We start from the raw sequence: 24,254 nt of genomic DNA on the forward strand, positions 1-24,254 counted from the left end.
TGCTCTCACCGTAGACTGCAGAGGAGTTGTCTTGCTTTTCGACGCTGAAGTCTTCGTCGTCGAAGGTAGCATCGTCGTCTTCGCCGTCGTCGACGGTCTCTTCGACGCCGATCCCTACACCGAAGGAGAACAAGTCGGGACTTTTCTCGACGTCGAACGCAACCAGCGTCTCTTCTGCTTCTTAGGAGAGACCATAAATGCGAATTCTCTCTCTCTCCTTGATGGTTCTGCTCGATAAAGACTTGCAGTGTTCGCAAGAACTTGGAGAATGTGAGTCAGGGAGGCAGAGGATACACACAGGATGTGTGTCAGTCTTGGCCTTCTTCCTCCTACAGAAGGGGCAGTTGTCAAAGAGAGAAGGCATTCTTGACAGAAAAATTCCTTTTTTAAAGCTTAAAGAAGGTAGAACTCACACCCTAAGCCCAAAAGACGTCAAGTGAAAGTAAAAAATTGAAGAAATTCTCAATAGTTTTTGACAGAAAGTCAAACGTTAAGGGAGCTGCTGAACCAGGGTCCTAACAGAATGAGCCGGAAAGAACAACTGACCTAACTGTCACCCCTGAGGCATGATGGGAAGCCAGGGGTCATGGCTGCCTTAAAGGCACAGTGCCAGTTTTTGTTGAAAATGGTTTCATTTTCTAAGCTATTGCTTTACAATGCAGCCTGTGGGCTAACAATGTGTGTTTATTAGCAATTTGCAGGAATTATGAGTGTTTGTGCTCATTAAAACACAAAGTTCAAGGGCTATTTGACCTAATGTGTTTTTTGTTTCCTTGCTAATTGCAGTATATGTATGGGTATTTACTATTTACACTGTTAGGCTTCTGTTTTGGGGCTGCATTGGTGTGAGAAAAAATGATATATGTGTATACATATATATGGAGCGTTTATATGTGTTTTTTACATATATAATTTTTTTATTATTTCCGGGTTCCCCGCACGTGGGCGGGAATATTCAGTGCTTATGACTATTGATGAGGATCCCCTGGAAGAGAATGTAAGTACCACACAATGCAATATAACACTAGATGAGAGAGCACGGTGGGAGAATGGAAGATGGAAGAGCGCAGGATGGGAAGGCACAAGACATAAGATGCTTGTATGGGATGGTGTGGGATGCAGTATTATGTTCCTAAATGGGGCACAGAAGGGGAGAGACCACACAACATGGGAAAGAGGAGAATGGGGTGAGAATGGGAGCAAACATGTTTTAGAGGACCAAAGAAGATGCAAGCGCACAGGGTGAGAGAGAACATGTGATGGGTGAGAACTGGGCCGGGCAGACCCAAGCAATGCAGATCACATAACAGTAAAGAACGGTAGAAGAGGGCCCAAAGAGGAAGTAAACATAGGATACAAGATACCCCATGATGGGGAGGGGATATAAGGTAGAAGAGAAAATGGGGCCTGCACCCCTAGTGCGAGGCATCTTTGGTATTAAAAGGGAATTCCAAAATCTTGAGCCAGGTACTGCAAAAGAAAAGTAGATGGTAAAAGAAGAGGGAGATGTTTAAAAAGAGAAAGGGGAGCTAAAAATGTAAAGATAAGAATCAAAGAAAAGATATCTAAGTGAAGGAATTAGAAAAAAGAGTTTATGGGAAGATCAGACAGGGACAGCCAAAAGAGTGAGAATGGCACACTCAGCAATAGAATGATAGACTACAGAGAGTGAGACAGAGGGGTGGGTATGCAGGTGAAATGCAGGCCTCAGATTCAAAGGATTTATGGTCATGCAGACCAAGAGAGTGAGGAACAGAGGCTAATGGGGTGAGGCATAAAGAGAGAAAGCAATTCTGGGAGAAACATCAAGGGGTGAGAAACCTTTGAAAATTATTTTCAGATAGGTCAGGACAGAATGCCAAACAAACACACGGAGAGAAGGCACAGGAGAAGGGCGAGGGGTGGGAACAATTGATGAGTGTCTGAGAGGAAAAGAGAAAATGCTCAGAATAGATATGCAGTAAGTTAATGAGTACTAGGGAGAAGGGCTGGACTGTAACGGGGAGGTGAGGGGAAGTGAGTGAGAGAGCTGAAGGATAGCAGTATGGACAGAAGCTGTGGATTAGGGAAAAGCTAGATAACACAGGTAGAGAAGATATTGAGGGATGGTTAGAAGGAGAAAGAAAAGAAGACCGAACAAGAGAAATATGATCCACATTTGATAGGACAGAGAGAAAAATCTCTCTCTCGCTTCACTTACAAAATAGGTTACAAAATAGCTTGGTTGAAAGATGTGTCTGCATCAGCACTAACTTGCCTCCACCCTGTGTGTCCCACTGCTTCTACCCTATAGTCCTCTCCACAAATTCTGCACTGTGCCACACCTTGACATGACTCACTCCCATGGTGACAGATGTGTCTGCCTTTGTCACTCTGCTGGCTTTTTGTTCCTTAGCAGAAGCACCAGGCACTTGAGAGGGAGCACCAACATTAGCATATATGGGGGTAGTGTGAGGAGCTTGTCATTCCTCTAAGGTGACCAGGCAAGGGAGCTCAAAGACGGGCGTTTACACAATCAGGTTCCAGAAGCACAGGATTTTGCTGATGCTTCGTGTGTGCCTGCACTTCAGTGGCCAAATGTGCAAAACAGTGTTTTCATGGCTGTCGCCTCTTCCCCAACTCTGGAGCTCACAAATGGCCAAGCTACAAACGGTGCTCTGTAACACACATTTTTATTCTTCGGCATACAACCGTTAACTGAACGCACTACATCATAAACTTTATTGCCCACACCCAGATACTTCCTGACTGAATATGCCATTTTGTAAAGTGTCCGCTGTGGACCACAAGGGTCCTACTGTGCAGGATCACATGACACTTCATCTCCCCCTTTGTTGAATAAAAAGTCTAGGCAACATATATATATTAGATTTCCTCCATGAGTCGTGGAGGTGCTCGCACCAATCTAATAGATCGAGTCGTACAAGATGAAAGAGTTGCACTGTCATCTGGCATCTTATATGTAGATTCAGATGTCTTAGAAAACTATGTCCAGAGCGCTTCTGCACCTATCTGCATAGGATTTCATCTTGCTCTTGCGAGAGACACCAGTGACAACACTTTCATCAGTGTTTATTGCTCGGCTTGTGGTCCATTGCGGTAACTTTGTTCCACTGGCTCTACCAAAAACAAGGTGGTAGGGCTTTCTCCTGTTGTAGAATGGAAAGTTGACCAATAGGCCCAAAATGCTGGACATAAGTCTGACTACAGATCGATTACTTCTAGTGCAGTGCACTGAACCATTTTCTTCAGGATGCCCATAAATCTTTCAACAACACCATTTGCCTGTAGCCAGTGAGGTGTGCTTTTCTGATGTTTGACGCTCAAGCTACAAGGAAAATCATTAAACTCTCTGCTATTGAAAGGTGGACCATTGTCAGATTTAGGAATGGAAGGAACACACCACGCTGCAAAAATATCATCCTCTTGTTGACTTTGTCATTGGTAGTCGATAAGAAATCTTCCACTAAGGGAAACCACGAGTACTCATCATTAAACACCATTAGATGATGGCCATTGTTTAAGGATTCAAAGAAATTAATTGCAATTTCATAGCTTGTTTAGTAAGGTTAGACATATTTAGCGGATGCTGTGTTGTTTTGGGAGATAAGCAGTTACACAGGTGACATGCTTTCAGTTGCTTCTCGACTCGTTCATCTAGACGAGAAAACCACGCTCAGTCTCTGAGAGTTCGCTTGGTGGCTACTCTGCCACAATTTCCTATGTGTGCCAGTTCAGACACCTTAGGCTCTCAGGTATGACAATTAGCACAATGCCTTATTGAGTGACGGAAAATTCTTCTTGCGCGTTTTAACATTTTTGATATTCAAACTCATCTGTAGGAGGGCGAGTATGTTTTCTCCATGACTGCGTTGCTGTGATATCCTTGAGTATGAGAATGTCTCTCTCTCTGTGTTGGTAGCAGCAATGATCTGCTCAATGGATAAAGCTGCAGGGGTGCTAGACTTTACTATGAAATTTGAATATAGTCTTCAACCGTTCTAGAAGTTGCACTGTGGCGCTGTAACAGCATTCGTGAGAAGTAATCTGCAGGGTTTTGATCCTTCCCTGGCTCATGCACAATAGTGTGATCTTATTCTTGCAGTCTCAACCCCAACCTCTTATTGCGAGGGAACATCTTGGCTTTCGGTTTTATGAAAATGGTGAGCAATGCCTGGTGGTCAGTAACAAAGGTGAAATGCTTACCGTACAGAAGAACATGAAAATGTTCACAAGCCCCCGCTACAGCCAGGCTCTCTTTTTCTGGCTAAGAATAGGCACTTTCAGACTGAGATAGACTTCTGCTAGCGTAAGCCACAATGTGTCTCTGAGCATTTGAACGCCCATTGTGTTGAGCAAGGATTGCACCCAATCTCACCAGGCTTGCATCTACTATGATCTCAGTATGTAGCTTTGGATCAAAATAGGCCATTTCAGTTGCATTTTCAATTGTGGGTTTGATTTTCTTGAAACTTCAGTCACATTCAGAGGACCACTGGAAGGGAAATTTCTTCTTTGTCAACCTAATGGGGCACTCACGGTGGCAAAGTGATGTGTGATGTGATGTGAGAGAGATTTATTTAGCGCACGAAGGCCCGAAGGCCCGAATGCCCGAAGGCGTATCTGGTGTAATAGCCGGCCATGCCTTAGAACGATAGCAGGATGGTTACATCCTGAGGGGGACAAGTGAATGGCAATGCTATGTCCGAATGAGGTCGCACACTGCTCGTCCCATCAGCGTGTGACCCCGGGGCATGATGGTCGATGTAGTCGGTATCAGCGGGTGCGCTTCTACCCGAGTGTTGAGTCTTGAATGGCAATGCTTGTACCTTTTCTGGATCAGGAGTCATTCCCCCTTCAGAGAAAATATGCCCAAAGAATTTAATTATGGTTTTCTGAAACTCACACTTTTATGTATTTAAAGTGAGACCTGCCTCAGCGAGCAAGCGGCATACTTGTGTAAGAGTTTTATCATACTGCCTTCGATGGCCCCAGACACTAATATATCAACATTGTAGTTAAAAGCATATGTGACGTGTTGAATTACTCTGCGAATAAAATCCCGAAAGATTTCTGCAGCCAACGACGCACCAATGCTGAGTCTTTTGTATCTGAACAAACAAACATGAGATGAAAAAGTAGTAATGTACCTACTGTTCTCTTCCTTGCGGGTGATCTTGTAGCCTTCCGGGACGGCTATGGCTATGTCGGGTGCCGAGGCGGAGTTCAGCCAGGTCTCCGTCAGGAAGGCGACGTCTGGGGAGGTTGAGTCGAGTAGGTCCCAGAGTTCAACGGCATGTTTTCAGGCGGAGCGGTTGTTGAGAAGGATACATCTGAGGTGGTTGGGTTCTTTCCTGGTCGGCAGCATGGTGGGGCGGATGCTTGTGAAGCTGCAGTTCCGGCAGGTGAAAGCTCTGTGGGTGCGCTTCGGGGCGGCCAGGAAGCAGGTGTGTGATTGTCCGGTGTTGAGTGCGTGGAGGGTTCTGGCATCGTAGCGGTGTCGGGCGTCGTGGCGTTCGTGGTGTCCAGGGGTCCTGGCGCTGGGCGCGGTCCAAGCATGGACAGCCACAGACGGGCTTGCCTTAGGTGCGCCAGCGGCACGCCCGCTGAGCGCGGCCGCGTAGCGGCTTCCATATGAGGGGATGTGGGAGGGAGGAGCAGCTGGGAGACGGGATGGCGAATGGGATTGCAGGGACGCAGCGGTGGGAAAAACGGGCAGGGGTCGCGGGAGAACTGGGCACAGGAAGGAAAAACAAGTTTAGGCAAGAAAACAAGTACAGGCACAGAGGAATAAAAACAAGTCTGGGCAAGAAAGCAAGTAAGGCACAGGGGAATAAAAACAAGTCTGGGCAAGAAAGCAAGTACAGGCACAGGGGAATAAAAACAAGTCTGGGCAAGAAAGCAAGTACAGGCACAGGGGAATAAAAACAAGTCTGGGCAAGAAAGCAAGTACAGGCACAGGGGAATAAAAACAAGTCTGGGCAAGAAAGCAAGTTACGCACAGGGGAAAAATACAAGATTAGGCAAAAACAACGCAGGCAGAGCCGTGCAGCAGCGTGGGGAGTGACCTGCCTGCGAGCAGGGTCATAGGTCGTGCTGGACTGTTCCCATGAGGCACAGGTTCAGACTGATTTGCATATGGCCATGTTGGTACTGGGGTGGTGGAGTGAGCTAAAGATTGATGATGGATTAAACCCAGATCAGTTGACTGGGGATGAGTGTTTGATTTGCTCAAACGCTCCATCCATCATCCCCTTTGGTATCGCTTTGAATGGATGATGGCTCTGTGTTACACTGTGGCACAGTATCTCTTCTTTTGGCGTTACCAGTAGGCTTCTGGCGGGCGTTCTGACTGTGCTCCTCTGTTGGACTAAAAAAGGGGGTGGTGATGGACAGAGCATCTGAACCAATGAAACACTCACACCCAGTCAACAGATCTGGGTTTAATCCATCACCGTTCTTTAGCCCACTCTGCCACCCCAGTTCAGACATGGCCATATGCAAATCAGTCTGACCCTGTGCCTCATGGGAACAGTCCAGCCCAAACTGCCAAGCCATGCCTTCCCGGGACCGGAAACAAGCTTCCGAGGACCGGTTTCTGGCATTTCAGCCGTCTTCAGCCCGGCTTGCTTGAATCCAGTGGCAAAGTGAGCAAGGGACTCACTGTCAGGGCTAGGGTGGCTTGCGGTCTAGGGCCCGCCCCACTCGGCATTCGGGGGTTCCCGTGTGGGAAAATGCATCTGTCATCCTTGGGAGGGCGTTGGTGGCTGATGTGTGCTAGGCCTGCTTGTTCCTCTGTCTCACATCCCTGTTAGGATGTCTGTGCAGGCTGTCTGTCCTTAAACTGCTGTTTTCTGCTATTCCGCCTAATGCGTGAGGTTTGGCATGTCGGGAACGTCCGCCTAATGCGTGAGGTTTGGTAGACTGGTCGCATGCGTGAGCGCCGTAAGCACGCTAGCTTACGCGACCGCGCCCTATCTTCTGTGCTTACTATTCTGGACCTTTCTAGGGATAGGTTGTGCCTCTCCTTTCTCCCCAACCTGTTTCTTCCCAGATCCAGCGTTTTGAAGCAGGAAATCACCGGAGGCTTTCGGAGATCGTTCCTGGGGGCGTGGCAGTTTCCAGCTTTCTTCATTTCCAGGATTCCAGGATAGAAGAGTCGTTTGGTGAGCCCAGAAGGGACGTCTGTCCTCCAGAGAAGTAGAGTAGGTCGTACTCTACAGGTAGGGGCTAAGAAATCAGAGCTCCTTGGCGCAAAATGTCTTAAGTGCATTTTACATGTTTAAAAGTGACAATTAGTTTGCTAAGTAACCATTGAAGTTTTAAATGCACTGTGATTCTATATCGCTTTAATGTTTTTTCCTTTGAACCAGTGTAGTGCATCTCATTGTTGGCAATGGTTATATGATTTCCTGAGAAGCGCAAAGCTAACTATTTATTAGCGTGTTAATTCAATTTTAGAACAGTATATTTTTGGCGCTATTCTTTATTTGAGAATTTTGGTGAAAAGGTCAAAAGGTGTTTTTTTCATGGAAAGACAAGATTGTGATAATTATAGTTTGTTCTTCAAGCTTTGGTAAAGGAGTGTATTTACTAAAAGTGGTGTTGCTTCTTAGATAGAAGAATCTTTCGCAATTCACAAGAGAAGAGACAACTTAACATAGTGCATAGAACTGTGATTAATGAACGCATATTTACAAGAGGCTATTTGAATTCTCAGTGAGAGTTTGATGAGAGTCTAGTGTTTTAGAAGATACCCAAGTTTGGTTTTAAAGGTCTTTGGTCAACTTTGGATTCCGGAGTGTATGTAAATAACTTTTCCTTTTCAGATCTCCTTCCCTGCTGTTCCCTTCCCAAATCCCTTTTCCCCCCCGCTTGATCACTCCAAGATTCTGTGTAATAATTACATTCGGAATTGGAGGTATCGAGAGGTGGGTCCTTATTACTTCACGACAGACCCCGAGAAAGACTTCGCCTGACAGAATAGTAAGCCCACGAATAATTTTCCTCCCGGTCTGAACGTGAAGTCATAATGACTACCATCAATGACATAATGTCTGCGATCATGCGCATGCAATCAGACCTGAAAGAAACCATGAATGCAACTGCTTTGTTAGCAGCTAAGGTAGACAACATGCAATTGCAAGGTACTCCTCTTCCTGATGATGTTCAGGAAACTGGTGCTAGTAGAGCAACCACTAACATAGCTGTTACAGTGCCTCCTCAGATTCCTTTAGCAGCTCCTGAACGATTTTCTGGGGACTCCTCCAAGGTGCAAATCTTTTTGACCCAGATAGAGTTACATTTTGCTTGTAGACCAGCTGCGTTTCCAACCCCTCAGTCTAAGATAGCGTTTTTAATTTCATATTTGACCGGTGATGCCGCAAACTGGGCAGTTCCTTTGGTCAGACAAGATGACACCCTGTTATATAACTGGAAACGCTTTGTGGAAGAGTTTGAAAAGGTTTTCGACCGACGTACTGTAACTTTATCAGCAGATCGAGAACTGCTTCAGTTAAAACAAGGAAATAGAGACCTGGTTTCTTATTTGTCTCACTTCAACAGACTGATCGCTGAAACTTCCTGGCCAGAGGAAAAAAGAGCAGCTCTTTTTTATCAAGGTTTAAAAGATGATCTAAAAGATGTTTTGGCGCAAATAGACCCTCAACCAACTGTTTGCTCTGATTTGATTAACCTAACTCTGCGATTGGATCACAGACTCTCTGAACGAAGAACAGATAGAAAAAAGATGGACAAACCTAGTTGGAGATCTGAAGTCAAATCTAGATCACAATTTTCAAATACTGAAGCTAGTTCTGAGCCAATGGAAATAGGAACGTTAAGACAACCCTTGTCTAAGGAAGAAAAAGACAATCGACGAAAGAATGGGCAATGCCTTTATTGTGGTCGAAAAGGACATTTCGTGAAAGACTGTTTGACTAAGCCTAAAGGAAGATTTCCAAACCCTAGTAAATCAGCAGTTCTGGAAAAAACAGATCAAAAGTCGGAAAACTAACTGGCCCAAGATGTTTGAAGGGAGATCTCTTGGGAACCATTGCCTTCCCTTCCGTGAACTCATGTGTCTCTAACTACAAAGCACATTTTAGATTAGTAGTGCAAATCAGGTTAAGTCGGGAAACATGTCAAATGGAGGTTTTAGTTGATTCCGGAGCTACAGGTAATTTTGTGGATTTAGAAACTGCCAAACGCCTAGGAATCATCTGTGAACAAAAAGAGACTCCAGAAATTGTCCAAGCAGTGGATGGAAAAATCTTAGCTGGAGGGCCAGTAACCATGCAAACTTCTAAAGTCGTTATGTTCTGTGAAGATGCTAAGCAACAAATTCATAAAGAAGAGCTCCAATTTGATGTTATCCAAGCACCTCAATATGGTTTCATTCTTGGGATGCCTTGGCTTTGTTTACATAATCCAACCATAGATTGGCGGAAGAGAGAACTGGTGTTTTTGTCTGACTTTTGCCATTCATCTTGTCTAAACACCTCAAAAACAACTCTAAGTCAAGTGGCCACAGCAGAAGAAAAAGAAACACTTTTGCCTAAAATATACAAAGACTACACAGAGGTGTTCAGTGAAGCTAAAGCAGCCCTCCTTCCTCCTCATCGTAGCTATGATTGTCAAATTGATCTTGTACCAGGTTCTAGTGTTCCAAATTGCCGCATCTATGCCCTGTCTGAAAAAGAAAACCAACATTTAAGACAGTATCTTGATCAATATTTGGAGAATGGTTTCATCCGCCCCTCCAAGTCCCCGGCAGCATCTCCGTTGTTTTTCATTCCAAAAGCTAATGGGGAATTAAGGACCTGTATCGACTATAGGGCGTTGAATAAAATCACTATCAAAAATAAATATCCATTACCACTCATCCCTGTTCTGTTAGACCAAGTTAAGAAGGCCGAAATCTACACAAAATTGGACCTTAGAGGGGCCTACCATTTGGTTCGTATCAGGCATGGTGATGAATGGAAGACTGCTTTCAAGACTCGATACGGATTATTTGAATACTTGGTAATGCCATTCGGGCTGTGCAATGCACCAGCAGCTTTCCAGTTTTTTCTTAACGATGCCTTGAAAGAATTTTTGGATCTTTTTGTTATCGTCTACATAGACGATATTTTGATCTATTCCGATTCTGAAGCTGAGCATGAAGGTCATGTCAAAAAGGTTTTGAGCACTCTTCAATCTCACAATTTATATTGTAAGCTATCAAAATGTGATTTTCATGTTCGAGAAGTTGAATTTCTAGGAGTTCTTCTCACTCCCACTGGAATGAAAATGACTGACAGAAAGATCAAGGCGGTTGCTGATTGGCCTACTCCGACATCAATTCGAGACATACAATGTTTCTTGGGCTTCGCGAATTTTTATCGACGCTTCATTGATCACTTTTCTGCTGTGGTGGCTCCTGTTACACGTTTGTTGCGGAAAAAGGTGAAATTTGAATGGACCTCAGAAGCTGAAGATGCATTCCAGAAGCTAAAAAAGGCCTTTACTGAAGCACCCGTTCTTATGCATCCCAACGTAGAAGAACCTTTCATCATTGAAGCTGACGCCTCTGATGTAGCCATAGCAGCCATTCTCTCTCAAAGGCATCACACTACTGGTCAAATGCATCCTGTTGCTTACATGTCTCGAAAATTAAATCCCGCAGAGCAAAACTATGTTATAGCTGAAAAAGAACTACTTGCTATTCTCGAGGCCTTCAAAGAATGGAGACACTACATAATGGGAGCGAAATTTACTGTAACAGTTTATACAGATCACAGAAATCTACAGTTTATGAGTTCAGCTAGAATGCTAACCCCACGACAACTCCGATGGATGATGTTCTTTGCTGGTTATGATTTCATAATAACTTTTCGCCCAGGGCAAGACAATAAGAAAGCCGATGCATTGTCTAGAAAAGACTCTTCCTTGCATCGCTTTGAAGGGACGCCACAACCTATAATCGATCCTGGCAAGGTAATCAGTGTGCTCTCGGCAGATCAGTTTCTGGAGAATATTCATGAAAGCTTTCCTCCTTCTCAGTGGAAACTATGGTTGAACCCCAAAAAGGATCAAACTATCAAAGAAGGAATACCTTTCCATGGAAAACAAGTATATCTGCCCTCTTTGAATTTACAAGAAACTGTGTTCAACTGGTTACATTCACATCCAATGGCAGGACATCCAGGCCCCAGAAAGACTGTGGAAAAAATACAAAAGATGTTTTGGTGGCCTACGCTACAGAAGGATGTAATAATGATGGCTAACGATTGTGAGGTCTGTGCAAGATTTAAATCTGATCACACGAAACCAAAAGGTTTTTTGCAAGTTTTACCAACACCAACTGAACCATGGAAACATATTTCATTGGATTTCATCACTGACTTGCCACCAATCAATCAGCATACTGTGATTCTAGTGGTTGTGGACAGTTTAACCAAATACGCACATTTCATCGCTTGTAAACAATTGCCAACTGCTGGACAATTAGCGCAGTTGTTCTTGCAACACGTGGTGCGCTTACATGGCTTGCCTTCAATTTTGCTTTCAGACCGTGGTTCTCAGTTCTCTTCTAAGTTCTGGCAGCAATGGTGTAAAAATCTACAGATCACTTCCAATATGTCCACCAGTTACCATCCTCAAACTGATGGGCAGACCGAAAGACTGAACCAAACATTGAAGCAATACTTGAGATGTTACGTTACAGACTCTAAGAAATCCTGGTTGGATTTACTTTGGATCGCTGAGTTTGCATACAATACTTCGCCTCATTCGTCAACCGGGTCCTCCCCGTTTGAAGCTCTTTACGGATATGTACCTAACACCATTCCTTTGACTCTGCCCAATGATGGGAGTGGTGTGCCGGCAGTTAGAGACTCTGTGCAGCTCATGCAGGCTATTCATCGTCAGGTTCAGGACCGTTTATTGCAAAGCAAAAGGAAATACAAGGAACAGTATGATAAGAGACACCGTTCAGGTCCTGAATATGCCCCTGGAGACAAAGTCTGGCTATCCACGAAGAATTTGAACTTTAAACACAAGAGTATGTTTCAACCTAAGTTCATTGGTCCTTATCCAGTCCTGCGTCAGGTGAACCCTGTGACATTCAAACTGTTATTGCCCAGGTCCCTGCGCATTCATCCAGTCTTTCATACTTCCCTTCTTAAACCTGCTAATCAGAACCTGGCTCCTCGTCCAGCACCAGTTTTGGTTCATGGCAGTTGGGAATATGAGGTTCAGAACATTTTGGATTCTAAACGTCGAGGCTCTAGGTTGTGGTATCTTGTCTCCTGGAAGGGGTATGGTGCTGAGAATGATTCCTGGGAGCCGGCTGGCAATGTTCATGCCCCGCGTTTGGTACGCCGTTTCCACCTCCTTCACCCTCTGAAGCCGGGCCCTAGACCGCTCTTGGGAGGGGGGAGTACTGTCAGGGCTAGGGTGGCTTGCGGTCTAGGGCCCGCCCCACTCGGCATTCGGGGGTTCCCGTGTGGGAAAATGCATCTGTCATCCTTGGGAGGGCGTTGGTGGCTGATGTGTGCTAGGCCTGCTTGTTCCTCTGTCTCACATCCCTGTTAGGATGTCTGTGCAGGCTGTCTGTCCTTAAACTGCTGTTTTCTGCTATTCCGCCTAATGCGTGAGGTTTGGCATGTCGGGAACGTCCGCCTAATGCGTGAGGTTTGGTAGACTGGTCGCATGCGTGAGCGCCGTAAGCACGCTTGCTTACGCGACCGCGCCCTATCTTCTGTGCTTACTATTCTGGACCTTTCTAGGGATAGGTTGTGCCTCTCCTTTCTCCCCAACCTGTTTCTTCCCAGATCCAGCGTTTTGAAGCAGGAAATCACCGGAGGCTTTCGGAGATCGTTCCTGGGGGCGTGGCAGTTTCCAGCTTTCTTCATTTCCAGGATTCCAGGATAGAAGAGTCGTTTGGTGAGCCCAGAAGGGACGTCTGTCCTCCAGAGAAGTAGAGTAGGTCGTACTCTACAGGTAGGGGCTAAGAAATCAGAGCTCCTTGGCGCAAAATGTCTTAAGTGCATTTTACATGTTTAAAAGTGACAATTAGTTTGCTAAGTAACCATTGAAGTTTTAAATGCACTGTGATTCTATATCGCTTTAATGTTTTTTCCTTTGAACCAGTGTAGTGCATCTCATTGTTGGCAATGGTTATATGATTTCCTGAGAAGCGCAAAGCTAACTATTTATTAGCGTGTTAATTCAATTTTAGAACAGTATATTTTTGGCGCTATTCTTTATTTGAGAATTTTGGTGAAAAGGTCAAAAGGTGTTTTTTTCATGGAAAGACAAGATTGTGATAATTATAGTTTGTTCTTCAAGCTTTGGTAAAGGAGTGTATTTACTAAAAGTGGTGTTGCTTCTTAGATAGAAGAATCTTTCGCAATTCACAAGAGAAGAGACAACTTAACATAGTGCATAGAACTGTGATTAATGAACGCATATTTACAAGAGGCTATTTGAATTCTCAGTGAGAGTTTGATGAGAGTCTAGTGTTTTAGAAGATACCCAAGTTTGGTTTTAAAGGTCTTTGGTCAACTTTGGATTCCGGAGTGTATGTAAATAACTTTTCCTTTTCAGATCTCCTTCCCTGCTGTTCCCTTCCCAAATCCCTTTTCCCCCCCGCTTGATCACTCCAAGATTCTGTGTAATAATTACATTCGGAATTGGAGGTATCGAGAGGTGGGTCCTTATTACTTCACGACAGACCCCGAGGAAGACTTCGCCTGACACTCACGTCTGAGCATACCCTGCCAACTTATGGCGAACAAAGTGTTACAAAAAGGGGTGGTGATGGACGGAGCATCTGAACCAATCAAACACTCACCCCCAGTCAACAGATCTGTGTTTAATCCATCACCGTTCTTTAGCCCACTCTGCCACCCCAGTTCAGACATGGCCATATGCAAATCAGTCTTACCCTGTGCCTCATGGGAACAGTCCAGCCCGAACTGCCAAGCAATGCCTTCCCTGGACCGGAAACAAGCTTCCGAGGACCGATTTCTGGCATTTCAGCCATCTTCAGCCCGGCTTGCTTTAATACAGCGGCAAAGTGAGCAAGGGACTCACGTCTGAGCATACCCTGCCAACTTATGGCAAACAAAGTGGTACAAAAGGCGGTGGTGATGGACAGAGCATCTGAACCAATCAAACACTCACACCCAGGAAAGACATGGCTTGGCAGTTCGGGCTGGACTGTTCCCATCAGGCACAGGGTCAAGGCTGATTTGCTTATGGCCATGTCTGAACTGGGGTGGTGTGGAGTGCAAACAAACGATGGATTTAGGCCCTGATCTCTGTAGTGGGGTGAATGTATGACATTGTTCTGCATTCTGTCCATCAATTGTTGTTTTTGCCTCTGTTGGACTGCCACTTCTTCGAGGGCCTTGCTAGAGTGGCACTTTTGACTTCAAATACGGCAACTGTAGACTACTTCTTTGGGCGCACGTGGTTTGGACAAGCAGGTTGCTGGACCCTGGTAAACTCTTAGGGAGAGCAGTCTTATTACTTCGAGGTATGATTCCCATTCTCGTCACCAGTTGTTGCGTCTTCCCCCGCTCTGGAGCACACAATTGACCACACCACACAGGGAGTTCTGTAACACACGTCTTTATTCTTCGGCATGCCAATGTTAACTGAATGCACTGTGTCATAAACTTTATTGACTACACTCAGACAAACCCAGATACCTCCCAGCTGATTATGTAATTTTGTAAGGAGTTCGCCAAGGACCACAAGGGTCCTACTGCGCATGAAGTAGTGTGGCTCACTAGTTAGAGGCGGCAGACCCGAGAGCAGAGGACGGCCCGGGACCAGGGTTCGATTCCCGGCGCGGCAGGTTTCTGGACCAGGGTCAGCGGACTCGATAATTCTCTCGCCTCGGTGCCCACTCTGATCAGCGTTCACACTCGGCAACTCTGGGCATTAGCTTGCCTCATCTTCACTAACGGCCCCATCAGACCGCCGGGGATGCCTGGTCTCACCCTGGAGATACGCATTAAGGGACCATCTCTCAGGGAAGCCAGGAAGGGTTTCGCAGCGGTCGAAGCGCCTTGGGACCCTACGGGTAAGTAGTGCGCTATATAAATGCCTATACATTTACATTTACATTTACATCATACGTCACTACAATGGCCAGAGAAGGACATGGTGGCCAACTCTCTATTGTAAATACAGGATGGCTTATGCCCAGTAGCAAAGCATTTCAGAGATGCTATTTCATCGTTGTTTCTCTTGTCGACCTGCCTATTTCAGGCTTTCTCCCCACAAGTGCATTTATAGCCCAACAAAGGTGCAACAAAGAAATAAAATCTTATTCTAGAGCAGAAATCACTAAATCTGACTTTGCAGTATGCATTTGTTTTATTCTCGCTCTTATGGTCGGACTGTCCTAAAGGGCAATCAGGCAAAGGGAAATCAGGCATTGGCTTGCAGGTTGAAGGAATTATTGCCATCGCTGATACATTGTCTTCTCATATAAGAACAACAGTACATGTACTTTGACAAATAAGGGATGACATGGACGAACCATAGTAGTTTCCCTTGCTGCAGAGGAGGCCTTTGATTGGTTGGAATGGGATTATTTATTCAGATTATTAGACTCCATGACTGAAGGGCACAGTTAGAGCTGTGTGAGATCAGAGTCCAGATGCTGGTGAGCATTGAGGTGCACTGTCTGAGCATGCATAGCTCTCAGTGTAGGGGATGACTGGATGTGCACTGTCAGAGCACTTTTACATCTGAGTGCTGCTCAGAATCAAGGTGCGTTGAGGGAGTAGTAGCAGATGTGAGTGGCGCCCTGGTCAAGGCCTAGGTGCATTGTACAGTTTCAATTCTGAGTGTTTGGATTTACTCAGAAGTAAAGTGCACTGCCAGAGCACTATAAGATCAAATTAGTTCTAGGGACTGTTCTGAGTACTGGTACTAGTCGCAACTGAGAAGAACCAGAAGAGCTGTGCATAATCGGAGTACTCGTGCTGGTCAGTATTCAGTGCGCTATCAGAACTGTTTAAAATCTGAGATCTGGTTAGAACTGAGGTGCAGTGTTTGAGCACTTTTAGATCTCAGTACATGGCAGGATTGAGGTGGGGTGTTGTGTCAGATTGGAGTACTACTCTTGATCAGGACTAAGGTGTATGGTGAAAGTTTCCATCAAAAAGATGCTGAAGCTCATCAGACACACTTTTATATCTGAAGGTCATGGCAGTCAATTTGTCCTAAAGCTGCTCTGTACATTTATTGTTCATTTTTGAGGTAAGATGATCTTGGCGTGACCATGCTGAAGGCCATAGAATATGCCTGCCAATAATTCCCATCTTAAGTGTTTTGTGAGATGTGTATAGGGAAGGAGAGAGAATGGGTGAACATCTCACCTGCAGAATCTTCTTCAGTTGGTCGTCATCTTCCACTAGAAGGATGTTGGCTTCACTGTTGCTGGCCACGTACTGACAGGCGTCTGCCGAGCTTGTGGTGTAAATTCCAGCAGGAATACCACTGCAAACAAAGGAAGAGGAGAGTATGAAATCCATGGCTTTGGGTTTATGTAGGTGCTTACATATGTCATGAAGGACTGCAAGGGTGATTCCTGAGCCCTCTTTAATGACTCCCAACACACAAGATGAAACCACACGGAGGCCATCACAGTTTATAGGGCAGGCTGGTGAAGAGCTTGTATGCTCTCACACCTTGCGATGGCATAAGGTGCATGTCACCTTCAAGGACAGCAAAAAAGGTGGGAGCAGCTAACTATTTAGAAGCAACCTTGTGGGTGTTAGTTCCATCCTGACCCACTGCCACTGCACACACTCACAGCTGTACGTGAGGCTGCAACACCACAAGAACTTCCAGCCACCGGGTGTATACAACCGCAAAGCTCTTTACAGTGGTATCATTTGCAAAGAAGCCTATAAGTTGTCGTGCAACCATAATGCTGGCTCTTCTAGCCATCCACAACACAGACTCCTCCTGTGCCCACATGTTGGCCCACCAAAGAAATTCTCCGACCTCTAAACAAAGAACTTCATGGCATTGTTTCATTAAAAACCTCATTTTGTTTTCCACATAACAGTTTTTGGTGTTTGGAGATTGGCTCATAAGAAGGACAATTATAGAGGCTGATGAAGCTACATTACCAGGACTTTGAGGTCGGGGGACTAACATACATGTTCCCTAATATCAGAAGTACATCGTTCATTTCTTTAGAGAACAGTGATAACAAGAGAATGGGAAATGTTTTCAGGTTTATTCTGAGGGCAGATAAGCATAGGACAGCATGGGCGTACGGAATTTCCCGTTGTAGAAGATTAAGCAGGTATCCCACATAGGCCTGGTCAACTGGTGTACTGGATCCACATAAAAATGAACCAGTTGTTTATGGGCCTGTTATGTCTACAGGTGGGCAGACAAATTGCTGCTAAACAGCACCATTAGGAAATACTATGCTTGAGTGTTGTGAAGTTTCAGCTGGCATGCACAGGAAAGGAAATACATACAGAAAAAAAACTATTAGTGGAAGACACAGAGAGAGAAGCACATTGCAAAACAATGAGCATAACAGAGAAGCACATCTAAGAAAAAGTAAGGATGAGAGAAAAAAGATGGGTAGATACAAAGGGAAAGAAGAAAGGAAGGGGAAAGGAAAGAAGAAAGGAAACATGAATGTAAAGATAGAAGAAAGGTGAAAATTACGATGAAACTGTGAAAGAATAACTGAATGGAAAAGTGAAAGCATTAACTCGTGAAAGTGTGAATGGATGGAAGTTTAGAAGAATGCACAGAAGAACAAAAGAGAAAAGCTGGATGGTTAAAACACAGATGGACACATGAAGATATGGATGGATGAGTGAAAAGATGGAAGGATAAATGGATGGATAGATAAAAAAGAAAAGTAAAAGGAACTCTCTAAGGAGGGTCACATTTGCTCGCTTCACACGCTCGGTCTAGAGGTATGTTTCAAGTGGAGGGTATTTTAATTTTCTTGCTACTCCCTTGTCAGGCAGTGTCTAAGGGATCTGCTCTTGACTATCACTCATCACAGCGTTCAAAGATTCTGTATTAGATGCATTTTACGGTCCACCATTCATTACCTTGTTTCTTCTATTTGAGTTTTAGTCTTCTTTGTGACTATTATTTTAACTTGCTATATTATTGTCAATCTTGTGAGGGGGTTTAATACCTTGTGATGTTTTCTCTCTCTAGGGCACCATTTTCCTTGTGCCTCTTACATTATTGGAGTGAGAATATATTTGGTGCTATACCTCGTGTCTCCCCCTTGTCCATTCAGACATTTTGGAGGACAGTAGAGTGGCAGCCAGAGAAGGTTGTCAAGCAATGATAAACATTCCCGCTACACCTATCTACATTCCTAGAAGGAATTTAGCCAATATAGTCTGACTCTAATCCCTTAGTTGGCTCTGGATATTTCCCAACTTTGAGGATGCCAGTCGGCAACATAGCATCAGGCTGAGGAAGAAGGGGCACAATCATTGCTGTCAATGTACTAAGGGATTTGAGTCTTGTCATGTTGTGAAGGTAGATCAAATATTTGGGTGACTTGTTATTGATTCCGCTCATTGTTATCTACTGGACAGGAATGAGTCATTTGGAGATATGGAAAAAACGCTACTCAAAACTCGCTATATAGTAGGGAGATAGGACCAACATATGTAAATTTACGCCACTTGTTCTATTGAGTCAAGAAAAAAAAGTATGGGTAATAAGTCCTGAAGAAGGTGGTTAAAAGAATTTGATATCCACCGAAACGTGCATTGACCACGATCAATAATGTCTGAAGATCCCAGTTCAAGATGCAACAATGGAAGATTAATGAAGAGTGGGCTCCTTGTTTGTTTGTAGAAGAATACTGTTTTGAGGGACATGGGAAATGAGTGTATGGAGTGAGCATGAGTATGGTGATGAATGAGAGAGTGATATATGAGTGGTTGATTAGTCATTTTACTGTACTGGTTTGATTTCATTATTGTTGTATTTGGTTATGGAATTAATGAATGAGTTTCTGGGGGTTGTTTTAAGAATAATATGAAGAAAAAAGGATACTAAAAAATGTAATATATGAAAATAAGAAGAAATGCTCAAATAAGTAATTTAGGAAGTATTAAAAAAACAATTTTGAATGAATTGTTTTAGGTCAGGCAACAATGGATGAATTCCATCAATGAATGTAGCCAGGTTAAACAGACTGTTTATTATTGGTTGATGTATATTGTCCCCCTTGTTCCCGAACCTAATATGGTATATTTGGGATACCCTTCTTCTTAAACGCTAAAGAAGATTGCCCTTATCATTCTTTCTCCTGAAAGAAGGATTATAAAAAGAGGCAGCTCCTCCGATCAACAGTGTGTAGGTGACTCCACCCTCGACCACAAAACCCGCAAGCAGGGTCCACCGCGGTGAGGTGATGAGAGGAAAGGAGGACGATGTTTTTCTCAGTTTTTATTTACATGTGTTCTTTTTGTACCTAAAGATATGACATTGCATCACCCAACTGTGCATACAGTTATGACATACATTTATAGCATATCAACAACTCTATTAGTTATTCAGAAAAAGCATTTGCCCAGGATCACTTAAATTATTCCAGAATTTTGAAAAAACCCAAAAGAAAACAATTCAATACAGGGTTGCAGGTTTTAGTGGCAGCGATTTGTCGCTGAGTGATGATTTCTGAATAGCTTCTAACTGATGATGCAATGTTCCTCCTTCTTCAGTCTGTTAAACCAAGCACACATGTTGAGATGCTCCAGATTACCCCCTGAAGAATTCTAAAACAAAATGGGTGTAGTATTATGTGAAACTAACCTAGCTTAGCATGACTAAATTACCAATTACTAATCATTGTCAACTCATAGTCAATGACATAAACATGTTCCCAAAGACTAAGCGACAACCTTGCAAGCCTACTTTCTCTCACAAACTGGATGGCACCTTTCACCCTTTCCCCAGCTTATCAAAGCCCTAAGAAATTCAACCACATCACCCATACATTGACATAACTTAATGTATTCCATATTTATCCTCACGCCAAGTACAAAACCAGCAGCAGCATCTACAAGGCCATCAGAAATGGAATCCATGCACAACTGGCTAAGAGAAGAACTACTTCGGGTGGAGAGTGCCACTCCTGGAACCACAACAACTACGGGGAGGCCCTAATCAGCAAGGCTGGGCCAAAGTAGCAATGAACAAAAGAAAGTGCCAGTGCTGATATTAATACTTTAAATACAACGACTAACTCCAGCAGAACTTGAAAGAATCAAGAACGGGAATGACTACTTAATAGTTTTTTATTTTAACATCATTTTTAAAAAAGAAAAATTTGTATATTTTTCAATTTTTACACAAGGAGAAACATTTACAAAAAGAACACCAAAATACTAAAGGATATAATTATCATTCATCAGTCATACTAAGTGCCAGACATATCACAGGCATTCAAAACACATTCATACCACTCGGGGAAGAAAGATAAGTTGGACAACAAAGCATATACAATCTAAAAACTGTACACTATTTTATACAAGGGAAACAAGTGATATACTGCAGAGTAAGAAATAACAACAGGCCACAGTCTGCAATTACAATTTCACCAAAGAAAATGAGAAAACAGTTTTTTATGTACAATCCTACAACAATTTGCGAAATAAACCTTTGATACTAAGCAACCTAGGTATTGTACTGGCGACTAAGAGAGGACAACTCTAAGCTCTTGCCGCCTTCGCAGACACCATGTGGCAGGGGCCTACGCGTTTCGAATCCCGCCGATTTTCCTGGGATTCTCTTCAGGGCCTGGTGTGGTATCGGTAGTTTGTTGCCGTGGGGCCAGGCAGAGGACTGATTAAGTTGTATGGTAGTGTACTTATCCAGGCTGATTTAGAGAAGTCGAGCGAGCCGATTCTCAGCCTACTTCACTGATGCAGGGAGTCGCTACTCAGGAAAAGTACGCCCGAATAACCAAACTTCGGTCCTAATTCATCCCTGCCGCCTTGTACAAATGTTTTAGCGTTATCCAAACTTCGGAGCTAGCAAATTTCAGGGCTTGGCTGACGTTAGTGATTAGTGCCGACTAACACGCCAGTTGACCGACGGCCGCCGACCGGAGAGAACCCACTGTCAAGCCAAGCCCTGAAATTTGCTAGCTCCGAAGTTTGGATAACGCTAAAACATTTGTACAAGGCGGCAGGGATGAATTAGGACCGAAGTTTGGTTATTCGGGCGTACTTTTCCTGAGTAGCGACTCCCTGCATCAGTGAAGTAGGCTGAGAATCGGCTCGCTCGACTTCTCTAAATCAGCCTGGATAAGTACACTACCATACAACTTAATCAGTCCTCTGCCTGGCCCCACGGCAACAAACTACCGATACCACACCAGGCCCTGAAGAGAATCCCAGGAAAATCGGCGGGATTCGAAACGCGTAGGCCCCTGCCACATGGTGTCTGCGAAGGCGGCAAGAGCTTAGAGTTGTCCTCTCTTAGTCGCCAGTACAATACCTAGGTTGCTTAGTATCAAAGGTTTATTTCGCAAATTGTTGTAGGATTGTACATAAAAAACTGTTTTCTCATTTTCTTTGGTGAAATTGTAATTGCAGACTGTGGCCTGTTGTTATTTCTTACTCTGCAGTATATCACTTGTTTCCCTTGTATAAAATAGTGTACAGTTTTTAGATTGTATATGCTTTGTTGTCCAACTTATCTTTCTTCCCCGAGTGGTATGAATGTGTTTTGAATGCCTGTGATATGTCTGGCACTTAGTATGACTGATGAATGATAATTATATCCTTTAGTATTTTGGTGTTCTTTTTGTAAATGTTTCTCCTTGTGTAAAAATTGAAAAATATACAAATTTTTCTTTTTTAAAAATGATGTTAAAATAAAAAACTATTAAGTAGTCATTCCCGTTCTTGATTCTTTCAAGTTCTGCTGGAGTTAGTCGTTGTATTTAAAGTATTAATATCAGCACTGGCACTTTCTTTTGTTCATTACTCCTGGAACCACAGCTCAGACCTCAGCAATGTCAATAAAAAGAGAATATGGGTTAAGAGGCACAAAGCAAGAAGAATGGAACTGGCTACCAAGTATATTGAACAATCAAGGTGTATGACATAATGGAGCTAAAATCTCTATTTCAGAGTCAAATGCAATACACATGATATCTTGGAATATAGCAGGAGCCAGGCGATTACTTGAAGATGGCATCCCACTCAAGGAGTGGGCAGACTGTGACATTATAGCCCTGCAAGAGACTTGGTCGCAAGAAGTCATTCCAATAGATGGCTACGTTCACTACACAGTACCTGCGGAAAAAAGCAAGCTCTACGGTAGGGCTATAGGAGGTTTGTCTGTGTACGTATCGACAGCATTAAAAATAGCAAGCTAACAGTTGGAATCTCCAGACCCCAGCATACAAATTGTAAAATTCTCAGATCTAAATTTAAATACAACTAAAACGATAATATTAATTAATTACTATACACAACCAAAGGCTCAAATAAAAAGGAAGAAAATGCCCTTTCAATTAAAAAAATATCGAGACTACGTTGTGAAGACGCAACGTGGAATATAATTGTAACAGGCGATTTTAATTCGAACTTGATATTCACGCCAGATGATGATGATATTCTAAGTGCAGAGAACTCATTTTGGTGTGTACCACAGCAAGACAGCACGGGGAACAACCGCACGGATCGTATTGGACAACAACTAGTTACAGATATTGAATTTCAAGGAATGCGAGTCCTTAATGGAAGAAATGATAAAGATTGCCCCCCTGAAAAAACATATTATGGTTCAAGGGCTCATTCAACGTTAGACTTCACACTTGTAACGCTTTCCTTATTATTGGTATTAGCTCGATTCTACATAGAGTTTATCTTCAACCTAGACACACCAAGACATCAACCCACCAACTTGCCTGAGGGCGAACTTACCTCTGCTAATCTAAGACGCCTGAAATGGACAAACATGAATAAAACAAACGTATTCTTAACAATAAAGAGCATTCTGGCCGAGTTAACCACAGAACCCATTAGCAGAATACAAGCCTGGTCGCTATTTCTAGATAAACTAGTGAAAACTATGAAAGTGGTAGAAATTGGGGTCCAAAGAAATGACCGGGCAAGAAATCTACCAAAGATCTGCAAGCATTAAAAAAAGAACTAAGAAGAGCTCAAAGGAAACTGCGGCAGGATAAATCCAAGTGTGTAGGCTAGATTGCATTCCAACAAATGAGAATACAATTCAAAAGTAGAATATGGAAACTTAACAAAGAGAAAGCAGAGAGTTTCTGGACAAAACTAATTTATGACTTAAGACACTCAAATTTAAATAAATTCTGGCAGTCAATAAACAACTTGAGGAGACATCTAAATATCCTAACATCGCATATACAGGAGCAGGAGTGGGTTAAATTCCTTAATGATAAATTTAAAGAAGAACAACCCCATGATATGGACAAATTTTATTTTCCAACTGAGACGTCCACTAGTGAAAAAGGAATGAAATTACAGATCACTGTAGTAAACTACTCAACAGAAGAAATAACCAACATAATAAAGAAAGGCAAAAGCGATGGTGCCCCCGGTCAAAATGGCATTCCCCAGGCTACTTTTAAATATGACTCGGAGTACTGGAGCCCAATACTCGGGAAACTATATGCTGATGTAGAATTACTCAATCAAATTCCAGAAAGATGGCAAGGATCAAACATCACCCCAACTTACAAAGGAGGGGATAGATCAAATCCCAAAAATTATAGGCTAATCGCCTTACAGGATGTTGAAGCCAAATATTTTGCCTCTAGTGTTTGTAACCTAATACCAATCAATCAAACTGGATTTAGGAAGAGTATCGGAACAACTAAAAATATTGTCGCTTTCGTTGATCGCAGAAAGATGTAAAAACAAAAAACAAGATCTTCATCTGTGTTACATCGACCTAAAAGCTGCCTTTGACAGTGTCGATCGGAAACTAATGTGGTCCAAATTAAAATCCTGGGGCATACCTGACAGGATATTGAAAGGTCTACTACTGCTTTACACAGATACCTGGGTATGCATGAAACTTGGAAATGGAGCCAGACTATCAAGGAAAGTGCACACCAACATAGGCCTAAAGCAGGGGTGCGTATTAGCACCGCACCTTTTTAATTTATTTATTTCAGACCTTTCAAGACAGCTAGATGGAATTAATTCCCATTCACCCAAATTAGGAAAACTAAGTTTGACTCA

At 43.4% G+C, this 24,254-nt stretch overlaps 1 protein-coding gene across 1 annotated transcript in view; it reads right to left on the bottom strand.

Moving 5' to 3' along the window:
* The window catches only part of LOC144820052 (long-chain-fatty-acid--CoA ligase ACSBG2-like), a 452,754-nt gene that overhangs the window by 289,638 nt on the left and 138,862 nt on the right, over positions 1-24,254 (bottom strand). The window contains exon 4 of the mRNA XM_078677706.1: positions 16,386-16,506. Coding sequence (XP_078533832.1) covers positions 16,386-16,506 — 121 coding nt within the window. The remainder of the gene's footprint in view (positions 1-16,385; positions 16,507-24,254) is intronic.

The sequence above is a fragment of the Lissotriton helveticus genome, chromosome 2_1 (genome assembly GCF_964261635.1).
Source record: "Lissotriton helveticus chromosome 2_1, aLisHel1.1, whole genome shotgun sequence".
NCBI lineage: Eukaryota > Metazoa > Chordata > Amphibia > Caudata > Salamandridae > Lissotriton > Lissotriton helveticus.